This window comes from Argopecten irradians, chromosome 11 (assembly GCF_041381155.1).
Source record: "Argopecten irradians isolate NY chromosome 11, Ai_NY, whole genome shotgun sequence".
Classification (NCBI taxonomy): Eukaryota; Metazoa; Mollusca; class Bivalvia; order Pectinida; family Pectinidae; genus Argopecten; species Argopecten irradians.
The window spans coordinates 40430115-40442480 of NC_091144.1; the positions used below are offsets into that span (position 1 = coordinate 40430115).

The 12366-nt window shown below is 33.1% G+C and overlaps 1 protein-coding gene across 1 annotated transcript; it reads left to right on the forward strand.

Annotated features, from left to right (window-relative positions):
* The first annotated feature begins 258 nt into the window (after positions 1-258).
* LOC138334636 (S-antigen protein-like) lies at positions 259-9787 on the forward strand. The gene is made up of 9 exons (XM_069283273.1): positions 259-423; positions 2457-2519; positions 3671-3749; positions 4342-4467; positions 5357-5461; positions 6013-6099; positions 6498-6576; positions 8473-9251; positions 9642-9787. The coding sequence occupies exons 1-9, from the start codon at positions 406-408 to the stop codon at positions 9785-9787; spliced, it is 1482 nt and encodes a 493-aa protein (XP_069139374.1). The 5' UTR covers positions 259-405.
* The last annotated feature ends 2579 nt before the right edge of the window (positions 9788-12366 follow it).

Sequence of the window (12366 nt, forward strand, 5' to 3'; positions counted from 1 at the left end):
CAGTCGTACGCGCGTTTATCGGCTCGGGAATAGCGTCAGTCAAACTGTGGGCGGAGTTTAATAACAGCGATAATCTAGCTGAGGGCGGAGTTTAGAGTGGGGGTACGTAATTTCGCACACTTTTGGCATTGATTTTAATGAATTTCAAATACTTTCATTCCGAACCAAAAAGGCTGAACTTACATCGGCAGATGTACAAGTGCTGAGGTATATTAGTGGCCAAAAAATGGGATATAACGGAAATCATATAACAGTGACGTAGCCACTTTACGGGTATGCTTGCGATGCAAGCGTGTTGAGAACACCGATCAGCGAGTCAACTCACGTGGGCAGTGATAGTAGACGAATATTGCCAGTACGCTTCGTCAAGGATGTATAAATATATACGTCCTTGGCTTCGTTAATATGGCAGAAAGAAGCAGAGTGAGTAACTTATTATATTTACGTGTTCGTCGATTGTAACTCAGATTCGGAATTGTTAACGAAAAAATACTTTTCATGTCTTTTACTTGATACATTGTAAAGATATATCGTGGCCACTAATTTACATGTGTACAAATTATTCTCGAACACAATAGTTAAACCAACTGTACATGTAATATGGAGACATATAGTGTCTAATATAACAGATTTAATTAACTGTCAAATGGATAACAGATATACTACTATGTACATCACCTCTTACAATGAGACATTTTTGCCCAAAAACACAGATATATTACTAATGTTATATGGAGACATTCTATGTCCGATATACCTGATATAATAGAACTGTTATATGGAGACATTTTGTGTCCGATATAACGGAGATAATCTACCTTTATCAGCTTTTATATGGAGACATTTTGTGTCCAATATAACAGATATAATACAACTGTGATATCAACTGTTATATGGAGACATTTTGTGTCCAATGTAACTGAGAGAATACAACTGTTATATGAAGACATTTTGTGTCCAATATAACAGTTATCATACAACTGTTATATGGAGACATTTTATGTCCAATATAACAGATGTAATACAACTGTTATATGGAGACATTTTATGTCCAATATAACAAATATAATAGAACTGTTATATGAAGACATTTTGTGTCCAATATAACAGTTATAATACAACTGCAATATCAACTGTTATATGAAGACATTTTGTGTCCAATATAAAAGTTATTTATACAACTTTTATATCAACTTTTATATGGAGACATTTTGTGTCCAATGTAACAGATATCATACAACTGTTATATGAAGACATTTTGTGTCTAATATAACAGATATAATACAACTGCAATATCAACAGTTATATGGAGACATTTTGTGTCCAATATAACAGATATAATACAACTGTTATATCAACTGTTATATGGAGACATTATCTGTCCAATATAACAGATATAATACAACTGTTATATGAAGACATTTTGTGTCTAATATAACAGTTATAATACAACTGCAATATCAACAGTTATATGGAGACATTTTGTGTCCAATATAACAGATATAATACAACTGTTATATGGAGACATTTTGTGTCCAATGTAACTGAGAGAATACAACTGTTATATGAAGACATTTTGTGTCCAATATAACAGTTATCATACAACTGTTATATAGAGACATTTTATGTCCAATATAACAGATATCATAAACTCTTATATGGAGACATTTTGTGTCCAATATAACAGATATCATACAACTGTTATATGGAGACATTTTGTGTCCAATATAACAGATATAATACAACTGTTATATCAACTGTTATATGGAGACATTTTGTGTCCAATATAACAGATATAATACAACTGTTATATCAACTGTTATATGGAGACATTTTGTGTCCAATATAACAGATATAATACAACTGTTATATCAACTGTTATATGGAGACATTTTGTGTCCAATATAACAGATATAATACAACTGTTATATGGAGACATTTTGTGTCCAATATAACAGATATCATACAACTGTTATATCAACTGATACATGGAGACATTTTGTGTCCAATATAACATATCATACAACTGTTATATGAAGACATTTTGTGTCCAATATAACAGATATCATACAACTGTTATATCAACTGTTACATGGAGACATTTTGTGTCTAATATAACAGATATCATACAACTGTTATATGGAGACATTTTGTGTCCAATTTAACAGATATAATACAACTGTTATATCAACTTTGATATGGAGACATTTTGTGTCCAATATAACAGTTATAATACAACTGCAATATCAACTGTTATATGGAGACATTTTGTGTCCAATATAACAGATATTATACAACTGTTATATCAACTGTTATATGGAGACATTTTGTGTCCAATATAACAGATATAATACAACTGTTATATGGAGACATTTTATGTCCGCTATAACAGATATCATACAATGGAATACTGGAATATGCCTTACATAAGAAGACGATTGTTTTTGTTTTTCCAGAACACTCAAAACAAGAGCAAAAAGAAGAGGCTATCCCGTCAATGGACACTGTTAAAAAAAAGGGTGGGTAAGAGTTATTTTAAATGAAAATGTCAATATGTAATACATGTTGAAGTAAGTGAGAGGAGTTTCATTTTGATCCTCTTAATTATCTAATGTGAACTGAAAATTGTTAAAGATATTGTTTGAAATGGTTATTTTGCCAAAAAGGCATTCACAAATCATTATTTTGAAGGAAATAATTTTCTTTCGTGTTCATGACTGTTACTGCAAATGTATATTTGTGTTGAACAGTTTTCTTATAATATATTAAAATAATATTGAAATTATTTGAATATCACAGTGATTTTATTTGAATTATTTATTTAAATTTCATTGGCAATTGACGGATTGCCAACTGTCAATCAAGCCGCATGTGACTTTGCATTTTGTATTGTGTATGCTAAGATGTTTGCTAGTTGCTACGACATTGTATAGGTAGACATGTGTTTGGGAGTATGAGATGTGACTATTACACTTGACGATTGGTCGATAGAATGATGTGAAATTGCATTTATTTCAGATAATTATTTAAAGGCCCACTACCTTTCCGCAGCAAAACATAAAGGTTTCTTAAAAAACATAAATAACATCAGAAAATATATACCGATGGCCTAAGATGAGGTAACAACACCAAACATATGCAAGATTTCCTGCGTAATATATGATAACAGTGGAGAGTCATTTCGCCGTTTTGCCGTCTGGCGCAGAGATAGTCAACTACCGCGCGGCATTTAGGACGACGGCGGGAAACATAAAACGACCCGCGTTATGAAAATTAACATTTTATTTATTTTAATCAAATTGTTTAGAAGGTGATGATATGTGTAGTATTATCGGCAAGTTAATAACTTTTGCGACTCTACAAAATTATCGATCTCGTTTTTCATTCCCATTTTAAAAATTAAAAGCCGTTTCGGAAAGGTAGTGGCCCTTTAAAATAAATGATTTGAATGATAACATGACCATTTTGATATTATCACATCCCTAAATTGGCCTTTGGGCTGGTTAGAAATTGTCATGAAACAATCTTTAAATATTACATGGAAGGACGAACTGAAATAGATAGGAAAAGAAGAAATTGAAGAAAGAGAGATCATTTTCCATTAATTCTATTGAAATGTTTATTGATTATTTTTTTGTTTGTTTTTAATTTCTGTTTTTGCTCATTCTAGGCAGAACGATGGTTTATGGAGGATTCTCCAAATACGATACTAATGCATTTGGATAAAGACGGGAAGGGAGATTTTTGTGGTAAGGAATAAATAATTGACTGCCAGTGGATTTTTTTTGTACATTTGGGACTGAATAAAGGCCACTTATAGAGAAATTTTGCTGTATTTTACCAATTTTATGTATATATTTTCCCAAATAAAGAAAAACTTTCTAAAATATACATGTTTTAAGAAATATGTATTGTATTGTTTTCCCTGAATTTATTGAGTAAGAAAATCACTGACTTCATTATAAAAAATATGTGTATACTGACTTACATAATACAGATAAATTTATCAAAATACAAATCATGATAATGCCATGTAGTGTATAGCATGATCATTGATTTGTATGAGATATATATGATGTGGGTAATTGGCCAAAATTGAATGAACCATTAATTCTACTTATAAAACAGAGCCTGATGAAGTTAGTTTAGTTTTAAGATGTGTCATACTTTGACTAATATTGTATTGTATTTTTCCATAATTGCCGGAGATGAAGTCATTATATAATTCTTGTAAACAAATCCACAATAATTTAAATCTCTATTCATCAAATACATGTTATTACATTATCATTGTTCTATTTGTGACGTGTAATTATGATAATGATCCTTTGACCTGCACAGCCCCCCCACATATGAAAGCTTTCTGTCAGGATGTTAACATCCAACAAAAGTTTAGAGACCTAGCTGCATCCCGTCGGTGGCAAGGACCTCCCACAACACAGAATAGTTCTCCAAATGTAACTAGAGGTATGTGACTTTGACATACTATATAGATATCCTGTTATAAACACAAGAAGAATTTCCTCTTAATTGTGAAGCAACCTTTTTTGTCTTGTATACGTCTTTGTATTGCATATATGTACACAATTTTTTTCATATCCTATTGATAAGGTTTCTAAATAAATTGTCTAGATTTCATTGAACCTTAGTATGGTAAGTGAATTGTATATAAAAAATAAATAAAATCAATGGTATTCCCTAACACATTGGTTATTAAATGTACTGTATGAATTCCTGAAATATAGTGATCGCCGTAGTGAGATATCTTGACAGCTGCATGCCTTGGACAAGCTTACCAGTAGCTTTTCATCTTTGAAATATGAATGTAATTTAGTGCCTTAACAAATTTTTATCTTGTAGTACTTAAAAAACACTGTTAATAGCAAATGTTTGATTTTCTTCCTTAATGTTTCAGCTCAATAAATTTATGTAGAAATAAACACATATTAATAGAAAGTAGGTGTACAATATGTGATATTATATTAACAAGAAAGAAAGATATCAAATTAATGACTTATACTCAAAGAGATTGTAATTTACATATTCTCACTTAAAATATTAGATTTGTGCAGAAAATATGCTAAAAATGACCACATTAATAGTATGGTTACTAAAAATGACCACATTAATAGTATGGTTACTAAAAATGACCACATTTATAGTATGGTTGTCATATGGGAACTAGAGATATAAAAATACCAATTACAAACGATGAAAGTTGCACTAAAATATTTCAAAACTCAATAGCTTGGTTTCTAATTATTTAGAATTTGATAGATTTGTTGGTTATACAAGGCTTAACTATACATATTTCTTTGATACTTTAATTGCTGAATAATTTTGTATTTGTCGTCAGCTCTCCAGAGGCCAATCAAACTCCCATTTAAGGATGCCAACTGTTATGGATGGGATTCCTTGGTATTAATCATACCACGGATTCTAAGAATTTTGGGTCTCCGTGGTAAGTTTTCTGATTGGTTGTACATGTATTGCTGTCAAACTTGGAGAGGCGTAACACTTACCATATGCAACCCAATAAGTGCCTATGTATCTATAAGCGGCCCTCTCCCTTTTTGAGGCCTCATGAAATTTCAATTGCCCGGGTATAAGACCAAAAATGTCAAAACTGTATAGGTTAGCAATAATTTTATCTTATGAAGCACCTTTCCATTTGTTCAATTTTGTGAATGTCCTGGGTGCTTTTTGGCTGAATACGGTTAATTGTTTTTTTATGACAAAGGGAGACTAATTAAAGTCATAGACTATACAACTGTAATGGGACATTATTTTTTATCGCGTATGTAGCTGCAATTGTTCCAGAAACTGATTATTAGTAATATTGTAAAGTGACCAAGATTTATTTGTTATGCCCTGCTATGTAAGTCCAATGTAATTCTTTGATGTGTTATAGCTTTGTTTCCTATCCAGTTTTGATTAAAGGAGATATAGTGGCATTCATATTGCAAAATGTAAAATCCCTATTGATGCATATTTTTGTGTTTTGAATTTTAGGACGTCAGATTTACACCGCTGGGAACAGGCCAAGCTGGTGGCCGGAAGACGTTCCGTTTGCTTCACCAAACAACAGTTCTGCAGCAGGTAAAATACATTGTTTGAACTTGAATACATAATATGTATGTATTTATCCGAATTGGAATATACATGTACTTGCTTTTTTTTTTGTTTGTTTGTTTTTTTTAATGTAGCCATACACAATGCAAACAATTGTAATGAAATTGTTCGGCTGCTATCTGATATACTTATATGGTAGTTTGGTGAACCAAAAAATGTTCTCATCATTGTCTGTTATCATATCTAAGTTATTTAAGGGAATTAATCAATTTGTTAACCTTATTTGTTCACAACCATATATTCATGTATTTTGTTATGAAATGGGAAAGGGCATTGAACACATTAAATGCTACTACATGGTGATATTGATTCAGTACTCACAATATTGCTTATAAAAAAACATAAATGCTTTACTATCTAATTAGGCAATGCACGGATCGGAGTTGGCCAACTCAGAAAAGTGTTGGCTAATTTCTTGACAAACTGTGATTCCCAATATGAAATGTAGGTAAAAAAAGAGTTGCAAAAAAAGAGTTGAGGTTGAAATTTTCAAAATGGTATATTTCGTAAATGTTTATTACAGGTTTGGGTGACTTTTGATGTTTAACAATCCAAAGTAAAGTATCATTAACATTACATCATATACACTATTCAGAAATATTGGTACTTGATGTTACATATTCAAACTTAATTTGCCTATATCTGGTTTGATTGAGTAAAGATTGGAGTCCTAAAGCACTGGCTATCTTATTAGAATTAATTGCACCAGTAAACCTGATAAATGAAAGTGCTGGTTGCTGTCACCCAAACCTACAAGTTTTGTTTGTTTTGACTGCGTGTTATGATTGTTATTGTAATGAGACAAGGTGGTGTTATGAAATTTTATCATCACCTTCATTCAATTGTTTAGTTCAGATTCATTTTTGATTAGTGTAACGTCCTATTAACAGCCAGGGTCGTTTAAGGACATGCCAGGTTTGTTGGCGGAGGAAAGCCGGAGTACCCGGAGAAAAACCACCGACCAGCGGTCAGTACCTGGCAACTGCCCCACATGGGATTCGAACTCGCGACCCAGAGGTGGAGGGCATGTGGTAATATGTCGGTACATCTTAACCACTCGGCCACCGCGGCCCCTTGGTTCAGATTCAGGTATGGTTTGAATCCCACTACAATGTATTTACTATTGTGTTATTTTGTTATTTTAAATAGTAAATATATTATTTCATTGGTGATATCAAGCCTATCTATGCAAATATATATATAAACATGGCAAGATCAGCTTGACATGTAAAGAAATAGCAATTTTCATTTTTTTTTTAATTGTCTTTGTATTTCATTTGTAGTTCATATGTAGGTGCCATTAAAATAGCATTTTAATCCTTTATGTCTTTTTTCCACTTTTAAATAAGAATTGTTTCAATGATTATATGCGCCCTATTTCATTCTGTCTTTGCATATTACAGAGTTTTAACATCAGTTGCAGATTGGGTATCCAGTGTATGTAATATAATTATAGTATATAAGAAGCTGCTCACATTCTGTTCTCTGAAGCAATAACAGTTCAAGCACATGACATCAAAAGCAATACCGAAAGAGTAACTCAGTAATATGGAAAGACTGAATTCTTGAAGTTTCTTTTGGTAATTTGGCAAAAAAGGAACAAATAATGCAACAATCCAACAAGATGTTGCATAATATTCAGATAAAATGAAAACATTGCAGAGTATTTCAGCATTATAGATGCCATAATTTAATTGCAGACAATCTTCATTAATGCATGCTGTGAGATGATTGTCTGGAAAGCTCTGGCATCTATATATAGACCACAGATTCATAAGAAGATAGTGTATGGCTTAAATTTACATGATCAACTCATTTTGAGGGTTTCTCACTTTCTGAATTTACATTGTTTTAAAAAACAATTACTCCACGAAATGTATGTTATAATTTCAAAATGAATTAGATTTTTGGTTTAAGTGGAATTTCTTATGGGAAGTTAAATGGTACATCACCAGTTTTAACATTTATCATATTGCCACGTGTTGATTTTTGCAAACATCTGTCAACAATATGACAAAAACAACTTCTTTGTAAGGAATGTAAGTAATTGTGGATTGTATGTATGCCTATGTGTTGCAGCAAATTATCAAAATGCTTCACATGAACAGATCTAGAGTGACCTCCTTGAGATATAATCAGACTAAGCCAGAAGGATTCATTTGATAAAAATGTCATATTGTTCATTTCCAACTCTTTTTTCAGAAAAATTAAGGAATTATAGTTATGTTTCATGGATAGGAATTAAGAAAATATATGAGTTTTGTAAAGTCAAGTTTGCTATACATACTGTATTCAGTAAATGTTTAAATGCCTTCAATGTCTTTTCCTTTATGTCACCAGTGTAGATAATGAAGATGATGGCGAAGAAATTGACAGACATGAAGACGAGGAAACAGACGTAAGAGACGGACATGAGGACGAGGAAACATACGGAAAAGACGGACATGAGGACAAGGAAACAGACGGAAGAGACGGACATGAGGACGAGGAAACAGACAGAAGAGACGGACATGAGGACGAGGAAACAGACGGAAGAGACGGACATGAGGACGAGGAAACAGACGGAAGAGACGGACATGAGGACAAGGAAACAGACGTAAGAGACGGACATGAGGACGAGGAAACAGACGGAAGAGACGGACATGAAGACGAGGAAACAGACGTAAGAGACGGACATGAAGACGAGCAAACAGACGTAAGAGACGGACATGAAGACGAGCAAACAGACGGAAGAGACGGACATGAAGACGAGGAAATGGACGTAAGAGACGGACATGAAGACGAGCAAACAGACGTAAGAGACGGACATGAAGACGAGCAAACAGACGGAAGAGACGGACATGAGGACGAGGAAACAGACGGAAGAGACGGACATGAAGACGAGCAAACAGACGGAAGAGACGGACATGAAGACGAGGAAATGGACGTAAGAGACGGACATGAAGACGAGCAAACAGACGGAAGAGACGGACATGAAGACGAGCAAACAGACGGAAGAGACGGACATGAAGACGAGGAAATGGACGTAAGAGACAGACATGACGACAAGGAAACAGACGGAAGAGACGGACATGAAGACGAGGACAATCAGACAGATTTGGAGGATCAGATCCACAAATGTAAGTTTGTTAAGATGTTACATTGTTGGCAATTTTTTTTTTTTTTTTTTTTTTTACTTTATACTGCATGAAACTGTTAAGTATATATTTTAACAACTGGGGCAGTCATGTGATAAATTACCGGTATAATTTAATATTTTAGCTCTGATCACGATTAAACTTGCAAGTTCTTTCTTCTATGTGTAAGTGTTAAAAATTATATACATAAGTCTTCAGTCCTTGTATCCGCTTTTCTTTTCTTACCAAGGTACATGTATTCAATTTGTGAATATTCTTGCTTTTAATTTAATATTTATGGTTTAATTATAATAGCATTAAATTTTAAAAAAGTCCAAATCAGTCCACTGTGTGTTTGTAACATGGACTCTTATAAAAATGTTTTTTTATCAGACATTCTAGGTATTTGGAACAACAGAAGAGCGGCCAGGAATGTGCTTGTCTCCGTCACTGGGGGCACGAAGATATTCACAAATACTGTGAAATATCTTCAGCAGAAAAAAATTAGTGACGAGGTAATGATTTCCTGTCAAAAATAACTTTTCATAAATGTAGTATGTTCCATGCGTATGGAATCAAATTATAGAAAAACCAAAGTGCATCAAATTCAAACTATTTTGAATAACATAGTCAAACTAATCGGCTTTCCATTGAGTACGAATGTTCTCCGAAGATAGGACCCTATTAAATTAATTACAACAACACGGGAGGGAGAGGGGGCATTTCAAAACATTGTGAATCAAATCCCTAATTACAGCAATTTCAAGATACTCTATATTTATAATAAGGCAGCAGAGGAGAACAAATGTACATGAATTGCATACATTGCTAATATGTAAATCTCGAGTCAGCCCACTCTAATTACCTCCAGTTTTGGCAGTAAAAACTCGACACTTACTTCAGGATTGAATTTAATTGATACTCTATTTAATAGGTAAACTTAACAATTACGATTACACCAATTGGTTTTTGAAATCGTTTTATAATTGTGCCATTAAAAAAGCTTGGTTTTCCATATTTCTTATCATCCCCTTATGACGAACGTAGGTGTGACTGTCCACAGAAAGCGTCCGAAAGACATAACTAACCGATAATCACAATATGAAAATATGTAAGTTAAACATTAAAAAGCCAAATATTCATTAAAGATATATTCGATAAACATATGTTTTATTTTGTATATAGACGTTTTTTACTTTCTTTCCACTAACATTTACCTGCTACTAGTTACAATATGCATATTCTCTATGACTTCCCAAAACTCACCTGTCTTATCGACTAGTTTACCTTCTGTGCCTCAGGTAAGATGACAACAATTAGCGTGAATTCCAAAATGGCGTCGTTGATCGAGAACAATAAATATAAACAGGTATGGTAGATCTTTTGTTTAGATATTCCGAACCAATAATACTTTATGAGATATATGTAAGAAAGTATAATTTATACAATTAATTACCGATTATATAGATTACCTGGTGTGCTTTAACCACCTTGTAATTACACAAAGGTTGTTTATTTCCCAATATAAATCCATTGTGGGATTTTAGTGTTTTCAAACAACCGGAAGTCTAGTTTAGAATTCATGCATTCAAATATATCCGTCATGTTAGATGAAAATGTGGAATAAATCATTATACAATATAATATATGTAAATCACAAAATATACATGTGAGCTTATCCTTTGAGATTAAGATCTAGGCCCACCGTCTACATTCTAACCTGTTCGGTGTACGTTCATGATCTTCACTGTCAAAAAAGCTACAAATCTGTCGAAATCCCCTTCGCGATCATGAACAGAATGAAGAGGGGTTTTTGGTAGAGATTTACCATTTTTATAATATCTGGTCGTTTATAAATAAGACTTTCCAATCTGTTCTAGCTATTTAATATGAATATATTTCTATATGATAGATCAATAGTCTAGATCTGTGCCATAATAATCACTCGGCGATGATATTAATGGTGTGGTTTAATCTTAGGAGTATTCTAAAAATACTTCAACTATATTATTGGTTCATGCAATGTGCATGGTAATACTCAGATATTGAAATCTTTGTTTATATAATAAATATTAACATATATTTATGCTACAGTGTACACCACAAGGAGATGTTTTATGGGACCACTACGCACTTTCATTTGTACAGCTAGTATGAAGTTTATGCAGTGATTTTCTTACGCTCAATAATTTCAGGGACTGTACCTTTTCAATTTTTACATTGTAATTTTTCTTAAGTTACTTGTATGTTTAAGAAGGATAATTTTTTTACTTTACTAAGGGAAAGGTGTCTTTGTTAATAAAAAACCTGGGAAATTAAATAGCGAAATTTCTCTATGTAAATGAAGGGCCTGTATTTGGCCCAAAATGTGACCTAAAGTGGTCTTAATAACTGTTAATTCATGATCATCTGTTACTAAACAGAACTGGGCAGTGTCTTATTGTACGCAGTTGGTCATAGTTGTATTATCGACTTTCAGTTGTCACTGCTCTCACCAGCCATCACAGTAATGCTATTATAAGTGGCATGGCATATGGCAGCTAGTGTTTGGAGGACCTGGGTTCAAAAAGAAATCCCTATAACATTTCAGCCAGTATGCCATTAAACATTAATTTTATATCAATGTTCGTATATTAACAACGGTATGTTTCAACTTTCTAAAGAGGAGTCCGAGTGGTGTCTTATACATGTATTTAAACAGAGGGGCAGTCTTTTTGGGATGGGGTTAAACAGGAGGGGGGGGGGGGGCTGTCTGACCCAAAGGTGTCCATTTTTGGCTAAAAAACATTTTATGATATAATAATCATACATTTAGGTGGGGTAGATAAAAGGTCTATCCATCCCTAGAAATTGTTTGCTGTGGATTTTCTCAGTGGTGTCTTATTTCAGTGTGTAAATACAAGAAAGAGTTTAGTCAATTAAAAAAGTGGTCTTAATTAAAACCAGGTTGGTATATATATCTAAACATTAGGGGACAAACCTGTCTATAAAGACCAGTTCAAGGACAAGTGGGAAAGTGGTCTTATTAAACAGACAGGGCAGTGGTCTTATTAAACAGGTGGGGCAGTGGTCTTATTAAACAGCGTGGGAAGTGTCTTATTCTTAGATAAACAGTGGG

Excerpts from the sequence above, each read along its gene's own strand:
- LOC138334636 (XM_069283273.1), top strand. Across the intron at positions 3,750-4,341 it reads CGGGAAGGGAGATTTTTGTG|CCCCCCCACATATGAAAGCT; the intron begins GTAAGGAATAAA and ends TGACCTGCACAG. Across the intron at positions 9,252-9,641 it reads GGAGGATCAGATCCACAAAT|ACATTCTAGGTATTTGGAAC; the intron begins GTAAGTTTGTTA and ends TTTTTTTATCAG.